Source organism: Hetaerina americana, unplaced genomic scaffold (genome assembly GCF_022747635.1).
Source record: "Hetaerina americana unplaced genomic scaffold, ioHetAmer1.1.p SCAF_45, whole genome shotgun sequence".
In the NCBI taxonomy this organism is placed as follows: Eukaryota; Metazoa; Arthropoda; class Insecta; order Odonata; family Calopterygidae; genus Hetaerina; species Hetaerina americana.
In genome coordinates, this window is record NW_027287041.1 from 2562275 (window position 1) to 2587758 (window position 25484).

General features: G+C 37.7%; 1 protein-coding gene across 1 annotated transcript in view; it reads right to left on the minus strand.

Annotated features, from left to right (window-relative positions):
- Window positions 1-226: 226 nt before the first annotated feature.
- Window positions 227-25484, minus strand: part of LOC139693248 (plasmolipin) — a 38492-nt gene continuing 13234 nt past the window's right edge. The window contains exons 2-5 of the mRNA XM_071591354.1: window positions 9484-9669; window positions 6499-6684; window positions 3034-3153; window positions 227-1083 (exon numbers count right to left, since the gene is read on the minus strand). Coding sequence (XP_071447455.1) covers window positions 1009-1083; window positions 3034-3153; window positions 6499-6684; window positions 9484-9597 — 495 coding nt within the window. The 5' untranslated portion in view covers window positions 9598-9669 and the 3' untranslated portion in view covers window positions 227-1008. The remainder of the gene's footprint in view (window positions 1084-3033; window positions 3154-6498; window positions 6685-9483; window positions 9670-25484) is intronic.

Genomic DNA, 25484 nt, shown 5'->3' on the forward strand with positions numbered 1-25484 from the left:
TATATATATATATATATATATATATATATATATACTATATATATATATATATATATATATATATATATATATATATATATATATATATACTATATATATATATATATATATATATATATATATATATATATATATATATATATATATATGTATATATGCATGTATGTATGTATATATATATATATATATATATATATATATATATAGTATATAAAGTTATGCCAAATTCGTAGTAATTCCTTCTTCAGCACAAATAAACATACCGAGAATTAAACAGAGAACCTTCAAACTGAAACCACCTACAGTTTGCTGAACATGTGCCGAGACCAATTTGCAAACTCACTATGGAACACACATGTAAATTAACATATATGCAAAACCATTACAAAATGGACTATGTTATAACACAGTAGAGAATTAAAACAAACCATTCTTTTCAAATAAACATATACTCTGCCATCTTCCAGTTTCGAGACAACATTGATAAACCTTATTCTCATACTTATTTAAGTGGCTAGCACCAGATATTTTGTTTTTTTAAATTGCAAATAGTTTTTTAATCACCTTAAGTGTGCGTTCAGACTATTCTTCCTTTTGACGACATATTAATGTTTTACGAAACATGACAATTATGATATTCCTCATAACAAAACTTCAAAAAGGAATTCCTGAAGCAGTACCAAACACAGACAAAACCTGAGTTAAGATTAAACCCATCACACAACAGTACAATCTGCGCAATGGCATTCAGAACAACAGAAGCACACAAACATAGAGCACGGATATATAACAATGAAAGCAGCAATTACGGTCCATTAGACCGTTCAAACGGCAAGATAAAAACACGGTCGAATTCGCAATGTGTGGATTAGAACCGCGAAAATCCCGCCATTCCCTCATTGTTGAGAGACGTTGGGGAATCTCTTGATGGAGAAAAAGCCCGGGACTACAACCTCTGCAGTCTGTAGTCCACTGTAGGCATCCCGTCTTGAGAAACGGCAAGGTGTCTTAGATCCCCCGATAGCTCCTGTAGCCGAAAATGGCGCTCAGTAGGTAGAGGGCACTGTTCACAAGGCCGATTATCTGCGGGACAAAGAGAGGGGAAGATTCAATGAATTTATGAATTAATAAATTAACATATAGTATTACGTTTGTGTATACACAGATATATACAGGTTGCAGGGTTTGAATTGAGACAAATTTCAATTTGAATTTCCCTGCCATATCATAGTTAGGAGGACATAAATTCAAGTCAGAGGAGGAACTGCTAGAAGCAGTCATCGGTTGGCTTTGTGTCGCAGCGGGAGAAAGGGATGACGTCGGTTTTAAAAAGCTGCTTACAAGGATGCATAAAGTGATTGATCTTCAAGGAGACTGTGTAGAATAATAGCTAAATGCTCAACCTTTCCAAAGATTTACGCAAAGTTGAGAGGATAAATTTGATTTTTCTTGGAAAAAAAATATAGGGGACCTTACTTTTTGAATTGTGATCCTAATTTGTAACTACGAGAGTGGTTGAATAAGTACCCGTGTTAGAAATGAAGAAATGATTTTTTCAAAAACATTTTCTTTTTATTTTTAAACACAGTTCCCCTTTTGAGAAAGATACACTCTTCTCCCGACGTTCCATCCATTTTTTTAAACCCTCCAAAAAATAGGATTAGTCCAACTCTCTCCAATATACGCCTCTGTCTCTTGGCGATAACTTCATCGTTTGAGCTAAATTTCATTCTCCCACGAGCCATTTATTCATGTTAGGGATTAAGAAAAAGTCGCAGGCAGCCAGATCGGGGGAATATGGGGGGTGCGGCAGCAATTCATAATGTAGTTCATGCAGTTCATGAAGTCATAGGCAGCCAGATCGGGGGAATACGGGGGGTGCAGCAGCAATTCATAACGTAGTTCATGCAGTTCATGAAGTCGCAGGCAGCCAGATCGGGGGAATATGGGGGGTGCGGCAGCAATTCATAATGTAGTTCATGCAGTTCATGAAGTCATAGGCAGCCAGATCGGGGGAATACGGGGGTTGCAGCAGCAATTCATAACGTAGTTCATGCAGTTCATGAAGTCGCAGGCAGCCAGATCGGGGGAATATGGGGGGTGTGGCAGCAATTCATAATGCAGTTCATGAAGTCGCAGGCAGCCAGATCGGGGGAATACGGGGGGTGTGGCAGCAATTCATAATGTAGTTCATGCAGTTTGGCAGCGACAACTCCCAGATCAGCTTGTTGTCCACTGTGAGCATTCGCACACGACAATTTTCTGATTTTGCCAATCTATTCATGTAAACTATTAATTGCCGTTCTGGTAGACACACCTCCCACGGCCTCAGCTACTTCGCGCACTTTCATTCGTCGATCAGCGAGAATCATGGCGTGGACTTTTTGAATGATTTCCTCGGTAACCACGTCTGCCGTGGGCGTCCTGGTTGCTCCTCATCAAAAACAGATGTTTGCCCACGTTAAATTCATTGAACCAATATCTAACTGTGGTCATAGATGGCAAAGTGAAGTGTCCCCATCCAACAGCATCCAACTTTGCTTTCATCTCCTCACATTTCTTCCCATCCAAAACAAAACAAAAAGAGAATCACAGAACGATACTGCTCTCTTTTTTCATCTTCAAGCGAAAATCATGAGAAAGAAGTCTTACACTCAAATGGATGCCAAATCCAAACTAACCTTTATATCAGTCTGAAATTTGTTTCAGTGTTGTTTCATAGATGGCAGCACACGATGATAGCATAAACTTCCCTCAGGAATGCCATTTTGTCGTCTATATACGGGTACTCATTTGAACTGCCCTCGTATTCCTAATTAATGTTTATATATTGAATATTTGTAACTGTATATTTGTACTTATTTATTTATTTATTATGCATTAGTCCAAAAACAGTACTTTCGACATTTTATTTTAAAATGGTGTGGACTAAATGGACTCAAACCACGGTGTTGATACCAATAAACTTCAATCAATCATAGAAATATTATAAATTACATTTATACCAGTTTTTATACCGGGAAATTCACTCACCGATGCCGCCAAGTATGGCTCGTAATATCTTCCACGGTACTGGTGATTGTTGACTTGTATCAGGAGTGTCAACGATGCCGCAAGTAACAGGATGAAGGCTATGCTGTGGTACATAAGCTCCTGTCGACCGAAGAAGACATAGAAGACATTTAAGAAAGATATCTCATACCACACTTCATGGCAATTATACGGTAACCCTCCATTGACTACTTATTTATATTAATGGTGTCACAACCAACCGTGGTTTATATCGGCACAATGATAAAATACGTTGACAGAGTAAATAATTTAAAAAATTATACCAAGGACGTGCCAAAATCTATGTTTACGGATGTAGTCTTTGGTTTTTAAACAAAAGCGACCATTTGAGTTCGATGGGAATAATTTATTTGAATGAAAACTTAAAAATAAATTTAACATTTTGGACAATGGAAACAATTAATTGGGAAACGTAGAGTGAAATTATTAAAAACACAAAAACTGATCCAAATTCAAGCTGTCTGTCCATATAAGTATGAGAACTGAGATCATCTGAAACTTTATTTCCCTAAAAATTAAGTTTTCTATACACATATCAATGATATGGTTTTCTATACCTTCTTCAAAGTACTCTCTCTGTCAATTCGTAGTAATGGCTATCTATGCCTTCTTGTTCTTATTATTATATATATATCATCTTCTTCTTCTTCTTATATTCATTTCCACTGTTTAATAATAATAAAGCACCCTCCTCCTTTGGAAGTCCTCTTATTTAAAAAGGCAGTTCAGTTCTTATTAAGGTTCTTCTTATTTAATTATCAGTAGTAGTAGTTTTCTATATCGTCGTTTCTTCTTTGCTTTATTATTATTTTTATTTATTGTCTGTCTCTTCTCCAACAAACATATTATTATCATCTCGTGTGTGCCCCAAAGTGTGATATGACACGTACAATGTCCCCCCCTAATCATCATTATCATCACATTTAATCGCATTTAATATAGGGAATATATATTGGAAAAAGTCACAAAAAGGGGCAAAGATCTATTTCAAGAATAGTATAATAATAATAAGGAGGAGGAGGATTGTGATGATCATAGGATGAATGGGGTGATTTGAATTAATTAATTGCCAGAAACAACGGCGAACATATATCAATGTGCTCTCTGATATAATGTGCTCTGAATGGTGTGCATTGTGTCATGGTGTCATTCATTGGTGTCCATCTATTGGTGTATCTACGAGGGTCATCCGGAAAGTAGTACCCGTTCGTGCCGCATGAAGTGCTGACGACGCGAGTAGCCGCTGGACGAGGTCAGATAGCTTCAGTGGCTTGTCTGCCTTCTCTGAGCCAAGTTGCGTGACGCTAGCATTGCCTGTGTTGTTTCTGTGATTGTTTACAATGTTTAAAAAAATTGAGACCGCCGCCAGTTGTGAAGTGAGGGCAGTGATTAAATTCCTCAATGCAAGAAACGTTCGCCCATGTGATATTCATCGCCAATTAAAGGAGGTGTATGGAGACAATGTAATGGACGAGTCGTCTGTTCGGCGGTGGTGTCGCAACTTCAACATGGGGAGGGGGAACACACACGACGATGAGCGTTCGGGGAGACCGTCTGTCATTACAGACCAACTGGTGAGCTCAGTTGACGAATTCGTGAGGAACGATCGGCGCGTCACAATTGATGACATCTGTGAGCATTTTCCCAATGTTTCTCGAACAATTGTTCATGAAATTGTTAAACACCATCTGCATTATGCAAAAATTTGTGCAAGATGGGTCCCTCGCGTATCTCAATGAGCTGGCGGCGAAGGACTATGCAGCAGGAATACAGAAACTTGTCACACGTTATGACAAATGCCTTAATTTGCTTGGAGATTATGTTGAGAAGTAGTTTAAAGTATCCTCTTTCAAATAAAATTTTTTATGTTTGTTAATATTTACTTTTGTGTCTTTATTTCACGAACGGGTACTACTTTCCAGATGACCCTATATACATGCATATATATTGTGATCTGAATGATGATGTCAGCTGATGAATAGTGTAGAACTGTATTTATAGTAAATTATCAACAGTGCACACACACAATAATACTATTTTATTGATAACACGATGATTAGATGGATGGATGGACGTGGATGGATCCTTTGATGACACCAACACACACACACACACACCAATGAATGACACCATGACACAATGTACACCATTCAGAGCGGATATTATATTCAGAGAGCACATTGATATATGTGTTCGCCGTTGTTTCTGGCAATTAATTGATTCAACTCACCCCATTGATCCTATATTCATCAAAATCCTCCTCCTCCATATTATACTATTCTTAAAATAGATCTTTGCCCCTTTTTGCCACTTTTTCCAATATATATTCCCGATATAAATTGCAATTAAATGTGATGATGTATTGACTGATGTATCGGCTGATGGGGGGACATTGTATCACTGGACACAAGATGTGTCGGAAGAAATACAATAAAGCAAGGAAGGACGAGAAAACCAAATGGCCTTACTGCCGAGGACTTCCAAGGGTTCTTTAAACAGTGGAAAAGAAGAAGACGGATTAAGAAGGCATAGCCTACGAATGGAGAGTACTTTGAAGAAGTAAGGACAGCAAAATCATTGATATGTAGACCCTAAATTTTGCAAATTAAAATTTTTATCGCCCCAGTTCGTATATGTAATCAGACAGGGTAGTACATCCTTGGGGAATACATCTCTCAATCATCAAAGGATTTGAGTTTGCAAATGATGACACAATCAATAAAGCAAAGATAAACGACGATAGAAAACTATTAAAAAGAAGCTAAACCTACTCCCTTTAAAATAAGCGGAGGAGGACTTCCAAAGGGAGGAGGGTGTTTTATTATTATTAAACAGTGGAAATGAATATAAGAAGAAGAAGAAGATGGAATATATATATATATATATATATATATATATATATATATATATATATATATATATATATATACATATATATATATATAATAAGAAGAAGGCATAGATAGACATTACTACGAATTGACAGAGAGAGTACTTTGAAGAAGGTACAGACAACAAAATCATTGATATATGTATAGAAGACTGCATTCTTAAACAGAAGAAAGTTTATAATGGCCTCTCAGTTTGCATATTCATTGGATAAAAGCCATATACATGTATAATTTTTAATTAATAAACCTTCTATATCTTTTATTTCTTTCATTAATGAAGACATTATCTGTTTCTCAGTCAATTAATATGGGTGCCATTGACAACTTAATGAATTTTTAGCTTCAGAAGTAAGGTTTCAGAGCTAATTACACCCATTAAATGATTTTCCACAGGAATATCAAGTCGTGGATCAGTTAATTCATTTGATATCGATAATAATAAAACCTCTACACACAAGCAAATGGATGGATCAACGGTTGTTCATATCAGTGGATGGATTTACGGCACAAAACATTTCAGGCCGTTTGGACTCACGTAGAGGGTCTTCGCGATGATGGTCGCCGTACTTAACGAGAAGAGACACGAGAAAAATAAGCAGGCCGTCGCTATGAGAAACGTCGTGGTCATCAGAAGGAAAAACAATTGAGGAACGTATCCGTAGACATCTCTGTAGATCGTCATGTAATGTGCCGAAATTCCAACACATACCGCACCCAGGATCTGGAAATAAAGATTTGAATTTTTTCAAATATTAATTAATCCAAACTACATCATGTCAATATAACATTATGAGTTAAACAGCGGTACCGATACCATGGCACAGGTACCTTGAGCAACAATCGCATCATTTTTCCATTGTTAATACTGTTTACAACAATTATCACAGGTATTGTTGTAGAATTACAACAAACTGCAAGAATTATCATGTGCATTGTTCAGGGTATACAATGCTATTCTGAACAATTGACATAAGCACTGTTAAGTACGACAATAAGTGTCAACAATATCCGCAAAAATATTCAAAACTATTGTCGCAACATTGTTAGTATTTGCAACAATAATCGTGAGTATTGTTGTCTAAGTAGTAATATCTAGAACAATAATCATGGGTGTTTTCTTGCATTGTAATGGCGTCTGGAACACATTGTAACAGCAAACTATTCGCAAAGGTAGAAGTATTTGGCATAGATATATATCCTGGGTTATATATAATCCTTATTATATTATATATATATCCTGGGATATATATATCCTGGGTTGAATTGGAGACTTTTTGAATAGTCGGGTACAAAGAGTAATCCTAGATGGTGTTGGCTTCAATCCAGTAAAAGTTACGTACCTCAGGGGTTCCCCAGGGAAGTGTTATTGGACCTGTTTCATTCCTACTTTAACTTAACGACATTGACTCTGTTGTCACTGGTAAGATATGTTTGTTTGCCAAGGATGCAGTGCTTTACCTTGATATCCCGAGGACACAGCGGCTTACACAGATGACCTTAATGCTATACAAAGCCGGTACGATACTTGGGAAATCAGAATTAAACTTAAAAAAGAGCGTAGTCATGAATTTGTGGAAAAATAACAATTTTCACCCTAACGTCTACTGGATTGGGAACACCGAAATGGAATGAGTAGACTCAATTAAATACCTAAAGGCATTACCCTCACTCACGAGATCTCCAGGGTGAAACACATACTATGGGGGAATATATGGACAAGCTAACGAAATATTAGGATTTATCAGAAGATTACTGGGTAAATTTAATGAAAAGCCTCTCAAAGAAAAACATTATCTTTTGCTGGTTATGCCTCATGTAAGTACAATATACTGCAATTGGATTGATGCAAATTTGGATTTATTGCGGATTTGGGTCGCGTACAGCATAGATAGGAATTAGATCGGTAAAAAATGTTGCCATGGTAAACTTAGTATCGTATCCAAGATATTAGAGCAGCTAGGCTTGGGAATCATTCAATGTAGCAAAGTTTAAATTACATATTGCAAAACTATTGCATAAAGGAAGGTGGTCTCTTAAGGCAGTGATTTTAAAAATGTATTATCACCCCCCGCCACACACCCTAGCGATGGCTTGCAGGGTACATAGGTATTGGGTTTTGAAAATGTGTAATTACCCCTATTGCACTACGGTATGAGAGATCATGTTAGTAAAATTAGATAGTTTAAATGTAGAACAAACATATGTAGAGATGTAATTTTTACCATGAACAATAGGGGATCATAATTACATTGTCAGATTGCGGTAGGGTCATGTTCAGGTTAATTTATTCTGGTGTGTGTTCACCCCCTGCCACACACCCTAGCGGTGCCTTGCTGGGTACATAAACAAATGAATAAATTAAACACTAATCATGGGTATTGTTTCATTGGTAATGGTATCTGGAACAACAATCGTGGGTATTGTTGAAGGCTTTCTCCTATCTAGAACAATCAATGCAGGTATTGTTGAATCAGAACTGGTATCTGGGACAACAATGAAGGGCATTGTTGTATCATTGAATCAGGAGAAGTACTGTAGAATTAATCAGAGCTGTTTTTGCAATGTTAGGAGTATCTGGAAATACAATCGCAGTTATTTACCCCACAGATACATTTTTACGAAAAAATAAATACGAGGGTCATCCGGAAAGTAGTACCCGTTCGTGCCGCATGAAGTGCTGACGACGCGAGTAGCCGCTGGACGAGGTCAGATAGCTTCAGTGGCTTGTCTGCCTTCTCTGAGCCAAGTTGCGTGACGCTAGCATTGCCTGTGTTGTTTCTGTGATTGTTTACAATGTTTAAAAAAATTGAGAACGCCGCCAGTTGTGAAGTGAGGGCAGTGATTAAATTCCTCAATGCAAGAAACGTTCGCCCATGTGATATTCATCGCCAATTAAAGGAGGTGTATGGAGACAATGTAATGGACGAGTCGTCTGTTCGGCGGTGGTGTCGCAACTTCAACATGGGGAGGGGGAACACACACGACGATGAGCGTTCGGAGAGACCGTCTGTCATTACAGACCAACTGGTGAGCTCAGTTGACGAATTCGTGAGGAACGATCGGCGCGTCACAATTGATGACATCTGTGAGCATTTTCCCAATGTTTCTCGAACAATTGTTCATGAAATTGTTAAACACCATCTGCATTATGCAAAAATTTGTGCAAGATGGGTCCCTCGCGTATCTCAATGAGCTGGCGGCGAAGGACTATGCAGCAGGAATACAGAAACTTGTCACACGTTATGACAAATGCCTTAATTTGCTTGGAGATTATGTTGAGAAGTAGTTTAAAGTATCCTCTTTCAAATAAAATTTTTTATGTTTGTTAATATTTACTTTTGTGTCTTTATTTCACGAACGGGTACTACTTTCCGGATGAACCTCGTACTATTTCCCCCCCCCCCCGAAATTTTCGTGTTTTCTTGCTTGGGTCGGGTACTTCTAGGACCACCGTCGTATTCCAACTCCGTGCTACTCATAGTGAACATTATTTTCCTTTGTAAGGAAGCGTAATACTCACCACTTGAGCCAGTTTAAGGAGTCCTGGGAAAGTCTTGAAGTAACCAGTGTTTATCAGCAATGCAGAAGTTGTAGTTGACGTGGTCGTCCTGGTTATCGTCACTGAATGAGACATTTTCTTCTTTTTAAAAAAAGGTCACACTGCTATGTCACGAAATGAGGGAAGATCGAATTGACTTCTCAAAACCTGTAAAACAAGAGAATCACAACAGAGATGTAAAAAATACTCAAAAAATCAATTGAAAAATGAATTTAAACCCGATACATTTCACAATTAAACTACCCCGGAGCAGTGCATCACTTGTACCGCAATGGCTATATCAGTTAGCCCTTCAGCACGGTTCTCAGTACGTGATACGTCACAGTCGGCAGGCTTCGTCCCCGGAGCGACGTACGACGTACGTCACTCCGCTCACTCGGTTTTGATTCTTTTTCTGCACCAAAATCGAATTTTTTTAAATATCTATGCCTACCCTTGGCCTCTTAGACCATGAGTATTCCTAATAGTTATGTTTTGGCTATATAGAAAGGCACTCTATAAGGAAGATAAATCTATAAAGACCGTTCTTATGAGATAAGCGAGTTCTCTGCATCGATGCTTTGTCCTCAGGTTCTGTTCGTCTTTATTGCTTGATATGATCTCCCTATCTAATTTCTCTGGAACCGTTCATGCATCGTACTTTCATTTTGTTTCGAAGTAAAAGTTGCGAGGGGAAAAAGGCCTCACCTACGTCTCTAGTCCCAGTTGTTTGATTTCTTTCCTGAGAAATAGAAGTAAAGAGGCCTTGTATATCACCTCCTTAATGGCTTCCAAGAGGGATAAGATGCTTCCTTTGAGTGAAGATAACATAGAGAATTAAGTCCAACACCTGGACGGATAAATAGAACTGAGTATTGGACGTGACATTACAACTTCTACTAAGTTTTGGTCGAGAGGCACTCTGTTGTAAAGATAAAGCCGACCTGGAAGAAGTCCTGGCCTCAAATGAAATATCAGTTGCGCTCCGTACGAAACAAAAGACTGGTTACGGTGTACCGGTGCCCCGACTTCAATGTAGGACTATATTTATAAGACTAATTCAAATTTTGTCACACAAAACTGAACTTTTAGAATAGAGATTAGAAACTTAAAGACTAATAAAGAAGTGAAAATGAAAAATGTGTCGTAAGTAAAATTTTTACATAATATAATAAGCGATTTTAGTTTAGTTTAACGTTTTTTTTCATAAATTTTCAGAATAAATATTTAAAAAGATACTAATTATTTTCAACAATGCTGCAACAGATTTAAGAATAATTAAATACCGCGAGTGAGGTCTACAACAAAATCAATACCCTGAGAACCACCAAAAAGGTGTGTGGCAAGGGGTGCAGCACCAGGGAAAAGGATAAAGGATGAGGGGGTTAGGGTTCTCCAAATGGATGTGGGAAAGGTGTGGGGGAAATTGTTATACATATATATAAATATAAATATATATATATATATATATATATATATATATATATATATATATATATATATATATATATATATATATATGTGTGTGTGTGTGTGTGTGTGTATATATATATTTATTTATTTTTATTTATATATTTATTATATTTATAAATATATATAAATTGGACAGCAATAAACACTGTGGAAACACATAAAAAGATCACTCACACGTTATATCTTGATCATTTCGACGGAATTCTGCTCCGTCTTCATCGGAAGATATAGAAGTAATGTCATTACTTCTATATCTTCATAGTAAAGTCATTACTTCTATATCTTCCGATGAAGACGGGGCAGAATTCCGTCGAAATGATCAAGATATAACGTGTGACTGATCTTTTTATGTGTTTCTATATTTTTTGTTGCTGTCCAATTTATTATTAAACACTTCCGTGTTACGTCGACGAAAACATATATATATATATATATATATATATATATATATATATATATATATATATATATATATATATGTATATGAGTCTAGGTAGTCCAGTAGGTAGAGCGTTGGACTGCTGACCGGAAGGTCCCGGGTTCGATCCCCGGGCAAGGCACTCTGGGCACCTGCAGCTCCACCCAAGCTAAAGTGATTTTACAGGTACCAGGTCTACCTGGGAAACCATAAACGGCACAGGGAAAGGAACTGGCCCCCCCTAATACCCTGCTTATAATGTGTGAATTTCACATGCCGTCGGGCTTAGAACTGGGTGAACTCTACCATCACCAAGCAAACCGACCTTTCATCTACGACACCTAATAACTAGACCGAAACGTTGTCCACTTTCTCAACAGGAACAGTGAACGGTCTACAGTGAAATCAAGGAACACAGATACTAAGACATATCTGAACAGACCATACGCACAGCTCGACGATTCGCCGAAGCACAGACGGCTAAATTATTTATTTATTTGTGTCGTTAATTTATCAAGGTACTCACAGCGTGCAGATAAGATACAAACTATCAGTAAAATCAAGGAACACGAAAAATTTGACATATCTGGGTAGACCATACGCACAGCTCGACGATCCGCCAAACACCGCCGCCGACGATCCGCAAAACCGAAACGTTGTCTACTTCCTCAACAGCAATAGTGAACAGTCCACAGTAAAATCAAGGAACACAGATACTATGACATATCTGGGCAGACCATACGCACAGCTCGACGATCCGCAAAACCGAAACGTTGTCTACTTCCTCAACAGCAATAGTGAACAGTCCACAGTAAAATCAAGGAACACAGATACTATGACATATCTGGGCAGACCATACGCACAGCTCGACGATCCGCAAAACCGAAACGTTGTCTACTTCCTCAACAGCAATAGTGAACAGTCTACAGTAAAATCAAGGAACACAGGTACTATGAGATATCTGGGCAGACCATACGCACAGCTCGACGATCCGCCGAAGCACAGACGGCTCATTATTATTGGACCCTTAATTTATTAATTGCCAAATATTTTATTTATTTGTGTCGTTAATTCATTAAGTCACTCACAGCGTGCAGAGTTAGATAAGATTCAAAATATTGATAGAATGGCGGCATATAATCTGACGGTTTAGATACGAGAAATAGTGGCGGTTCACATACGTCGATGGTCGTTGATGGTGCTGACGCCTGGGCGGCGGGAATTGGAACTCGATCGTCAAAGTGTGGTCACGTGGGAAAGGGTTTACGAAGGGGGAGAGAAAAAAATGGAGATTTTTATTATTTTTTTTATTATTTCGAGTTGGTTGACCTATTGGGAACGGACTTTCTTCCACGGCATGTTCATGACGTGTGTGTGGGATTGGTTCTTATGTGTGGGAGGAAGGGAAACATGCTTCCTTGTGCTTTCCTTTTTTTTCTGGAGACGTCTGAGAGATTAGGAGAAGGGTTCGTTCTCGGCGCAGACGGAGGAAAGAAGCTCGAGATATATATTTTTGAGACGATGACCTCATCTGTAAGCCTTAACACATCCTGCATTTCGTAAAAAACACATTTGAAACAGGAAGTTTAATAAAAAACATGGCATAGGCAGATAAAAACACTCAAAACTTCATCTGAAACAGTTGAACTATTGAAATAAACACGACCATTCTTAAATCCATGTTATTATTTTCCAAACTTATTATACGCAATAAGTTTGATATCCCACGCAGCTAAAGTTGTTCTCAGGATTATAAACAAAAGGATAGAGAGTAGGGCTAATGATTACTTAGGGGATGATCAGTTTGGGTTTAGGAAGGGGAGGGGTACGAATGTGATGCCATTGCAGTAATGAGATTATTAATCGAGAGGGATATAGAACACAACCAGGAGACGTATTTGCCTGTTGCGTATGATTATAGGAGACAGACGTTCGATAGAGTGAATTGGGAAAAACTAATGAGTATATTGCAGAAAATAGGAATGGATTGGAGGGAAAGGAGGCTAATCTGCAACCTATACATGTCTCAGACTGCTCAGGTACGAGTGGGGAACGGGGAGTCCGGATTGGGCAGTGTTAGGAAGAGGTGTAAGGCAGGGTTGCCCATTATCACCGCTGCTGTTCAACCTGTATGCAGAGGAAATGATCAAAGAGGCATAATGGGAAGAAATGGAGGTAGGAATGAAAGTGGGCAGGGAATTCGTATAAAATAAGTTAGGTTTGCTGATGACCAAGCTTTAGTTAGTCAGTCAGCCAAGGGGCTGCAAGCATTGCTGAGTGAATTGGAAATTCAGTGCGACTGGTATGGGATGAGAATCAATATTAATAAAACAAAGGTAATGCGATTTTCTAGGAGGAGAAAAGGCTAAGCTAAACAATATAATAGGAGGGCAAAAACTAGAGCAGGTGAAACAGTTTAATACGTATCTTGGAAGGGTTTTGGAACCAACACGGTAAAAGTATTAGGGACGTAAGGAGAAGAATTGCGCAAGGCAAAGAGGCTTTTTCACGAGGAGGGAGTTAAGATGAAAGGGACTTTCAGTAAGGATATTAAAAAAAGAATCATTAAAAAACTTTGATATGGAGCGTAGTTATGTGGGGATCGAGAAATGTGCGGTGGCTAACGTACTGGCTTCCCACCCTGAGGGCGCGGGTTCAAATCTCAGTGGCGGTGTTGTATATTTTTCAGAGGTATCTCGATCCCTACTTGAGGTGCTTTGTGGAGGGCAGTTGGAGTGAGTAAGCCGTCCGTCGGATGGGACGTTAAGCTGCGGACCCCTTGGTGCCTTTTGTTAAGAGTAGGCTGATGCCGACGCCGGGTTTCTCTCCACCCTTCATCCTTTCCTGTCCAATCCTAACAGCGGAAATTACCTCAACTGTTGGTCACCTCCCATAAATACTGCTAGTACTACTCGAAAAACTGTGATCCGAATGATATTAGCTGAGCAGTGAACTGAATTGATAGTAAATTATCAACAGTGCACAAACGCTAATACTACTTTATTACCATTGAATGACACGATTGGATGGATGGATGGACATGGATGGATCCTTGATGACACATACACACACCAATGAATGACACCATGACACAATGCACACCAATTCAGAGCACACATTATTCAGAGAGCACATTGATATGTTCGCCGTTGTTTCTGTATAATTAATAAATTCAAATCACCTTTGATCCTATGATCATCCTCCTCCTTACTACCTTCTTAATAGATCTTTGCCCCTTTTAGCGACTTTTCCCGATATATATACCCGATATAAAATGCAATGAAATCTGTGATTATGATGTTTTGGGGGGACATTGTACGTGTCATATCACTTTGGGGGCACACGAGATGATAATAATATGTGTGGAGAAGTACAGACAATAGATAATAATAATAAAGCAGAGAAGAAACGACGATATAGAAAACTGAAAAGCACCAGTAATACTAAGAGTTCCAGTAATAATAAGCATATACGCAAAACCAGAATTATTATTCGGTACCTTTTAGTTTAGGCGACAATTTCGTCGTCGGCGGGGTTTAACTGAAATATTGCCGTACAATACAGAGTTATAGCAATTTAAGCTGGCATTATAATGTTTGAATTTTGTTGGACAACATATATATATATATATATATATATATATATATATATATATATATATATATATATATATATGCGGGTGGGAAACGGGGAGTCAGGATGGGCAGTGTTAGGAAGGGGTGTAAGGCAGGGTTTCCCATTATCACCGTTGCTGTTCAACCTGTATGCAGAGGAAATGATCAAAGAGGCATGGGAAGAACTCGAGGTAGGAATGAAAGTGGGCGGGGAATTCGTAAAATCAGTTAGGTTTGATTGAATGACCAAGCTTTAGTTAATGTCAGTCAGCCAAGGGGCTGCAAGCATTGCTGAGTGAATTTAAAATTCAGTGCGACAGGTATGGGATGAGAATCAATATTAAGAAAACAAAGGTTATGCGATTTTCTAGAAAGAAAAAGGCAAAGCTAAATATTGAAATAGTAGGGCAAAAACTAGAGCAGGTGGAACAGTTTACGTATCTCGGTAGTGTTTTGGACCAACACGGTCAAAGTAGAAGGGACTTAAAGACAAGAATTGCGCTAGGAAAAGAGGCTTTCACAAGGAGGAGGGAGTTAAGATGACAGGGACGTTGAGTAAGGATATTAAGAAAAGACTCGTTAGAAAACTTTGATATGGAGCGTAGCTATGTACGGTGCGGAAACGTGGTCATTGAAGCAGGAGGATAGACGTAGATTGGAGGCTTTTGAAATGTGGGTGAGGAGAGGAATGGAGAAGGTGAAATGGACAGCGAAGAAAACAAATGAGGAAGTACTTGGTATGGTGGGCGAAGAGAGGGGTTTGTTGGGAGCAATCCTATGGAGGCAGGAAAAGTGGATGAAGGGGGTGTTGACCGGCAGTGGGATGTTGAAGACTGTGATAGAGGGTAGAATGTTGGGCAAAAGAGGAAAGGGAAGGAATAGGATAGGGATGTTGGACGGGATGAAGGGAGGAAGAAAGTACTCAGAGATGAAGAGGGACCTGATATAGAGTAGGATGATGGATTTTGTGTTTTGTTAGGAGTAATAAAATATTTGTTTGGTAGTTGTGTATATATACCAACTTTGCTGCTACACGACGGAAACCCAAATCATTAACCACAATGTCTTGGGCGGATCCATAGGCAATGTTCAAGTCCTCCGCTATTTCTCTGATGGTTAATTTGCGGTTATTGACCAACATTTCTTTTACTTTATCAATTTTTTCACCGACTTTCGATGTCGATGGTCTGCCACTGCGTTCATCATCTTCGATTGACTCACGACCACTTCTGAACCGCTCGTGCCACTGGTAAACGACCGTTTTTTTTAGAGAATCGTTGCCGAAACACTTTTCCAACATTTCCAACGTCCGTGCGCCACTAAATCCGTTTTTTACGCAAAATTTAATACAAGTTCGTTGTTGCAAATTTAAATCCATTTCTGAAATTGTAAAAAATCGCCAACACACACAGAGATAGATGTACTCTTGGCTACGTAACTTTTGCAAATGTCAAGTTATGACACTAAGATTTAAAGGGAATATCAACAACAGATGTACCAATTTAACAAAAAAAACAGAACTCAAATCGGAACGATGGGAGCGCCACACGGTGGTTATTCCGGGAACTTTTTGATCAAGTTAGTATATATATATATATATATATATATATATATATATAAATATATATACATATATATAATATATAATTCTTAATAAATAAACCTTAAATGTCATTTATTTCTTATTATCATTTTACGAGATGATAATATAGTATGTGTGGAGAAGAGAGACAATAAATACATAACAAAGCAAAGAAGAAACGACGGTATAGAAAACTACTACTACTGATTAAATAAGAAGAACCTTAATAAGAACTGAACAGCCTTTAAATAGGAGGAGGAGGACTTCCAAAGGGGAGGGTGCTTTATTATTTAACAGTGGAACTGGATATAAGAAGAAGAAGATGGAATATATATATATATGTATGTATATATATATATATATATATATATATATATATATATATATATATATATATATATATGTATATATATATACATATATATATATACATATATATATATACATATATATATATATATATATATATATATATATATATATATATATATATATAATAATAAGAAAAGGCATAGATAGCCATTACTACGAATTGACAAGAGAGAGTACTTTGAAGAAGGTATAGACAACAAAATCATTGATATTTATACTATAAATTTTGCAAGATACAGTTTATAATAGTCTCAGTTCGGGCATTTATCGAACAGATTACGTATATAATCGCTACGACGTGTACAAATGTGTTTTCTGGTTAATTTCATGTTCGTTTTTGGAGTGGTGTTCATTCCTCTATGCCTCTGGAGAAAGTGTTATTGAGACAAGGCCCGTGTCCATACCCGCTCGTCTTAAAGATTCCCTACTTGGTATTACGAAGGCGTTTGTGACCTCATGACCCACATCTCTTCTGATGATCTCTCTTTCGCCACGAATCTCGAAGATACGAATCGATTCCAAGTAAACCATTACAGCCCCCTTTACCATGTATGTAAAGCAACTAAAAAATCGATAAATATCGCAATAATTATAAAACTCGAAATCGAACTTTGATATAAATATTATTCGATTTAGATAATTCATCTTTAATATGTGTAGTCAAGTTTGTCAAACTATATCGCATTATTCGATACATATCGCAATAATTGTTTCACTCGAAATCAAACTTTGATATACATATTATTCGATTAAAATAATTCATCTAGGATATACTTAAACATGTTAATCGAACTATATCGAATTATTTGATAGATATCATCTAATATCGAGGGTTAAATTTAAAATTATCGATATTTCTCTATCGTTATCCTGTAAGCCTGTCTGCATCTACGTCATATTTCTTTTCTACACCTAACCTTTGCTGCCTTAATATTTTTACCACGCAAATCTACTATTTATACGATATTAATCGAAAAAATCAATGTTTACACGTAAATATATTCAACTGGTGTATCGAATTAAGCCGAACACACAAGAGGCCGATTCAAAAAGTGGGGGGTCTCCCATATTTGAGGGTCCCGGGTTCAATTCCCGGGCATGGCACTCTGGGCACCTGCAGCTCCACCCAAGCTAAGTGATATATATATATTTATATATATATATATATTTATATATATATATATATTTATATATATATATATATATAATTATATAATTTTTTCTATGTATACATATATATATATATATAAAACATATGTTCCCCTATCACTTCCAATGATGCGTTCCGCTATTAATAGCGCCTGCCCGGATGTCGGAGCACTTATCGGGAATGGGGAGTGGGGAAGATGCCCTAAAAGCACTTTCTATCGCAGGAAACCCCGGAAACTCACACAATGCCCGTACAACCACACCCATGGCCGCATCCATTTAATCCAAACAAGCGTCCGTTGCCGTGGCGACCGTCCGATTAGGGCGTTTCCCTCCCTCCCGGTTCACTCTCACTGCTGAGATTGACCGGAAGTGTGATGGGGGGGGGGGAAAGAAGAAGATAAAAGAAGGACTATTTTAAACGAAGCGCAAATCCGCGGCCATTTTTCGTGTAAACAATCGGTTGCCGGGCAACAACGTCGGACGCATTTGCTTTTGCGTTACGTTTCTTACCCTAAGGGTTATCTCTACCGTTATTCGTATTTAGAAGACTTTTGAAAAATATTGATTTAATCACTTTTGTGAAGAGATATTTTCGTGATCTAACGTCTGCCGTTAAAGCTTAAAGAAAAGGGTACAATAACAAATTTATCTAATGATTTAAAATTATTGAAAATATTTTCTATTTTTGAAAAGTCAACTCCAATCATTATTTCATTGTAATTACTCTGATAAATTATAAAAAAAGGCATTAATCCATAACAAAACGGCGATATTATAACTTTTTCTTAATTAATCGGACGTTATATTTTTTTAAATAATAGAAATATGTCTCGAGAAGCCTCCCAGGGCAAATTAGATTTGATTCCGCATGGTAATATATTCCCACAGTGTTTGTCTTGACTGGGAAGGATCTGTTCAAGCTTAAGAAAAGCGAAAACTCTTCGTTAAAATTTAAATAAGGAATATTTTCTTTACGCTATGCATAAGGGGCAATGCATCTGGTCGAGAAGGCAAGAGAGTTAATTTAAACTTCCCTCTATTTAAAATGTAGCTGTTAAATCGCAGTATATATATATATATATATATATATATATATATATATATAAAATAGAAATATGTCTATTCATATATATATATATATATATATATATATATATATATATATATATATATATATATGAAACCATAAATACAGTAATCAACCCGCAGGTCGGTTTGGTATGGCTGATGGTAGAGTTCACCCAGTACTAAGCCCTATTTACGGCGTGTGAAATGCACACATCAGGGTATCAAGGGGGGCCAGTTCCTTTCCCTGTGTCGGTTATGGTTTCCCACGAAGATCTGGTATCCGAATAATCACATAGCTTGGGTGGAGCTGCAGGTACCCAAAGTGCATTGCCCGGGAATCGAACCCGGGCCCCTCCGGTTACCATTCCAACGCCCTACCCCCTGGACTACCGCGAACCGCAGATATTTTACAGATAGAAATATATATACATATTCTTACGAGTCTCTTAGATGTTAGCTCACTTGAGACGCGGTATCATAAATTTTAATTGCTTTAGGTTCGTTTGGACGAAATTGGTTTGATATAAACTCCGGAAAACTTCAAACGAGGGATATCAAAGAATTCATCTGGGATTAACGATCCTGAGAGGATACATTTACCAAAAAATGAATAATTTGACCATTAAAAATACCATCCAGACTTTTTGAAAAAATGCACACGTCTAGAGGAAGAATGTATCAATAAGTATTAAAATTTTCAACTCAATCGCTCGCGTGATTTAAGAGTAAAAAATTAAGAGACTTTAGTAGTTGAACAAACGTGGTATATCTTCCTAAGGGAGGACTATCGAATAACGAATGCATGACGTCATGCCGTCGATGGAATTGTGGGAATATTTCTAAGCCACGCCCCCTTCACATCCGCCCTTGACACGTGTGCGCGGGGGAGAAATAGTTGAGTGACGCAAACCCCGAGTGACGTCACCCAGTGCATTCAATTTGCGATGACGTGATTGGTTGAATAACTCCGGGACGCGTCACTCAATTTTCTTTTTAAATTTCAAACTTCAAAGTCCGTTGACAAGATGGAAAGCGACGATTAACAAATTTCGGAAATAACTTAAAACAATTCACACACGTCCTTCCGAGACATTTCAATTAATACCCACTGCAATTCATAGCTGTTAAACAGAGAACGTCACCAAAGATTAGCCATTACGATCTCTAACGCACGCTAAAAATTGAAACATACGTTTAAACAGTTTATCGTGCGATCATAACTAAATCCAGACCTTTGTCAACAGTCGTGATGGTCAGGATTTTTTACCTATTGATAAATCAACAAATATCATTATAATTAACCAAGTATTATCCATTTATTCATTTAAATTTCGCACTCGCGTATTCATATATTATAAACCAAAGTACAAACAAATATTTGTTGCCAAGGGCTCGGTTGCTACGGTATCAATCAACTTGCAAGAATAAACAAACATGGAAAATGATTACTTATTTGAATTATTCTGTCATTTATCGTTCAGAATGTTTCCTGAATGGAATTCTTCGGCAAAACTCTGTCCTCAAACGCCCAGAAAGGTTACGTGTACCACAAAGGTAGGTTTGATTTCACATGGGTCCCATTTGTTTAATAATTAACATAAAATGGATAGAATTACGCACGTGATGATAGGTTCGGGTGAAGATAAATGAATTCGCGATATTATTTCAGCACAGATGTGTTTAGATATGCATTTACATAACCTGCAAGTCACCGCTAGGGGTGTGACAAGGGGTGAATACAGATCAGAATAATTTTGACCCGAAAATGATCCTACCACGGTCGTACAATGTTATTATAATCCCAAATCATTCATGGAAAAAAATGATAGCTTAAAAACATTTTTGTAGCCATAGGTTGCATATCCATGGTGGAATTATATCCGATTCATAAATCAGTGTTAATTATACGGCGATAAAAAATGTTCGCGACATTTTAATATCGGTTTGAATTAAACTTATTGTTTCATTACGTGTCTTTCAGAGACGACGTGTAACGGAGACATATTGTCCAAATATTTCGCTAGACTTTGGACGCATTAAACATTGTTTCTAATCAAAGTAGATAGTATTTGTTGTAGTTTATTTAAATGTAATTTACAACCATGTTTGCTAGCAAAACTTCGCATATCAGGTCAGAGTCGTAAAATACGTATCGTATATTCGGTTTTAATAGTTAAAACGAGGTGAATATTTTTTAGATAATCATAGCACCCTCCAATTATCGCTAGGGTGTGTGGCAGGGGGTTCACAATATTCCCCTCCTATTGAGGTAAAACAAAGTTATTCTAATCCCTTTAATCCGTTCTTGTTTCAAATGATGTATCTAAATCTATCTGTTCTACACTTAATCTATCTCATTTTGCTAGGATGATCAACCCTCCCCTCCCTCTCCGTATTACGATGGGGGTAATTTCAACGTTATCACTGCTAGACATCATTCAAATTTATGCAAGAGATTTAACCTTCGCTCCGATGAATCATTCCCAGCCTAGTTGCTCTAATATTCTGGATAAGCCACTAATTTTATCATAACAACGTATTACAAATTCTAATTCTTGTCTACGTTGCTTGCGATATATTAGATTTCAGATTGAGGTTTACGTATTGAAATTTAGGATTTACTCGAAGAATATTGGGAAAATAAATCGAGGAGGTGTAATCGAGTAATTTACGTAGGTTCAAAAATTCTGAAGAAATTCCAAAATATGACGGTTGCAATATTGCCAAAGGTTATCTTCCTGGGGAAAGCCTCATCTAACTCTCCTAAGACAACTTTTTAGTTAGCTTTATCCATATCACGTGTTTTAATATTAATATATGAAAGGTCAAAGGCACACGTTTTACAAGGTTGAGCACAGCTTTTTCATATGTAAACCATAACCACAGTTGTAATCAACACGAAGATCGGTTTGGTATGGGTGATGGTAGAGTTCATCCAGTACTAAGCCCTATTTACGGCGTGTGATATTCACACATCAGGGAATTAAGGGGGGCCAGTTCCTTAATATACTGTGCCGGTTATGGTTTCCCAGGAAAATCTGGTACACGAAAAATCACATAGCATGGGTGGAGCTGCAGGTACCCAGTGTCTTGCCCGGGAATCGAACCTGCCGACCCTCCGATCAGTAGCCAACGCTCTACCCCCCGGACTACCGCGACACACACACACACACACACACATATACACACACACACACACACACATATATATATATATATATATATATATATATATATATATATATATATATATATATATTATAATTAGGTAATCTACCGGTTATGGTAGGTTTTTTGGATGGACACAGCTACAAAATAAATATTATTTGACTTCTAAGAAAACACAAAATCCAGTATCCTACTCTATATCAGGTCCCTCTTCATCTCCGAGTAAAAGCCTCTTTGCCTAGCGAAATTCTTCTCCTTACGTCCCTACCACTTTGACCGTGTTGGTCCATAACACTTCCGAGATTCGAAAAATGTTCCACATGCTCTAGTTTTTGCCCTAATATTGTAATGTTTAACTTAGCCTTAGCATAAACTTTGTTTTATTAATATTGATTCTCATCCCATACCTGTCGCACTGAATTTCGAATTCACTAAGCAATGCCCGCAACCCCTTGGCTGACTGACAAACTAAAGCTTGGTCATCGGCAAACCTAACTGATCTTAAGAATTCCCCGCCGACTTTCATTCCTACCTCCAGTTCTCTTCCTGCTTCAGACTCTTTTAATCATTTCCTCTACATACAGGTTGAACAGCAACGGTGATAATGGGCATCCCATGCCTTACACCTCTTCCTAACACTGCCCAACCGGACTCCCCGTTCCCCACCCTAACCTGAGCAGTCTGAGACATGTACAGGTTGCGGATTAGGCTCCTTTCCCTATTCCAATCTATTCCTATTTTCTGCAATACACTCATTAGTTTTTCCCAATTCACTCTATCAAACGCTTTTTCGAAATCTACGAAACAGGCAAATACCTCCTGGTTGTGTTCCATATTCCTCTCGATTAATAATCTCATTACTGCAATGGCATCACGCGTACCTCTCCCCTTCCTAAACCCATAAACTGATCATCCCCTAAGTAATCATTTGCCCTACTCTCTATCCTTTTGTTTATGATCCTGAGAACAACTTTAGCTGCGTGGGATATCAAACTTATCGTCCTGTAGTCCTCACATGATGTAGCCTTTACCTTTTTCGGAACAGGAAGTAAAACTGATCTCACGAAGTCTTCCGGCGAGATTCCTTCCTCATAAATACTACGAATCAGCCCACATAGCCTCTTCCTCCAACATTTTCCCATACATTTCAATAGTTCCCCTAAGGGAATGTTATCCACCCCAACGGCCTTATTTAGTTTCATCTCCCTTAATGCCCTTTCTATCTCATTGTCTAGTATGCATGGACCTAAGCTGTCTTCCTCTACGTCATGCTCCTTTTCTATGTCTAACTTTGTTGGTCTAAGTTCTTTACTACACAGTTCTTCCATACATTCCTTCCATCTCTCTTGGATCTTTCATGCGTCAACTATTATCTTACCCGCCTTATCTCCAACTGTTACCATAGATCTCCCTTTCTTACTTCTCGATAAAGATTTAACTTTGCTGTGCAGCGCACCGATTTCACCCTTCCTCTGCAAACTTTCCCTATGTATATATATACATATATATATATATATATATATATATATATATATATATATATATATATGAAAGATCCAAGAGATATATATATATATATATATATATATATATATATGAAAGATCCAAGAGATATATATATATATATATATATAATATATATATATATATATATATATATATATATATATATATATATATATATATATATATATATATATATATATATAAACACACACATTTAACATTTTCCCGAAGATTCCAGCACGTGTCTAAGGAAGGGGCTTTTCCTTAATTGACGATTACTTAATCCTTCGGCCTCCAAAGACAGGCGCCTCCAATAATACGTAAAAGGGAAAGCGTGTTTTATCGCCTTCAAGAACGCGCGCGTCTTAAACGTGTATGTATTTAAGCATGCACTCAAAAGAAGACGGACTTTCCACCATGCAATGCCCAAGTTATGGTCCGACGAAAGCCTTGAACTCGTTAAATCCCCTCAACCAATCAGAACGAGGGACTCGGAGGGGGAGACGGTCGTCATGGTGACCAAATAAGGATCTCCTCTCAACGAGCCCACACACGCCCACAAGGAATGCAAATGCCAAAGTGATCCGTTCGCGTCGTGACCGACTCACGACGTCACGAGCGGATCACCCAACGGAATACCCGGCGTCACCAATGGCAACGGTTGTTTATTTATGTTTATCCGCACGGAAAATACACCGAATTGATTTTAATATTCGCGGAATAAACTGGTTTTTGGATGGAATTAAGTTTCATGCGAGCCAGGTCATTCATCTCACTCGAATAAATCGAGTAAATATATCCATACGTGATCTGTCCGATAAATACGTGAATTGATGCCATTAAATACTTTATTTTATATTTCATCTTATTCTTTCCATTCCTTGTTTAGTTAAGCACCCTCCTTGGAAGTCTTCTATGAGGTTAGGCTTTTTAGTTACCACGTCTTTAATTAGTCAAGCTGTTAAACTCGCTATGACATAGCACTAGAAATGTTTCCATACTTAAACTTTCTTCCAGGCTACCACTTCCGGATTTAACAGACTCGCAAACCACGTAATTTTACCACCCATCGATTTAAAGTATACCTATCAACAGCCTCGTTACCATAAACAGTGTTTAAACCACGATTAAATGTCAGTACGAGTCACTTTTATGATAGTCATGCTGTTTAAACTCGACATGTTGTCACATATAAACTCGCAAATTCTGACATATATCACACACCATAACAGGTCTCCATACTTTATCTGCTTCTCAAAATACGACACTGGATGAAGAATGTAACGACATCCAACCTAAGCATGCGTGTTGAGGGGGGGAATGTTACTTCCACATGCCACAAGGAATAATTCTGAAGGACATTTTGTTTGAATTTTCAGAACACGTCTACAACTTCCGCTTCTCAAAATACTACACTGGATGAAGAATGTAACGACATCAAACCTAAGCATGCGTGTTGAGGGGGGAATGTTACTTCCACATGCCACAAGGAATAATTCTGAAGGAAATTTTGTTTGAATTTTCAGAACACGTCAACAACTTCCGCTTCCCAAAATACGACACTGGATGAAGAATGTAACGACATCGAACCTAAGCATGCGTGTTGAGGGGGGGAATGTTACTTCCACAT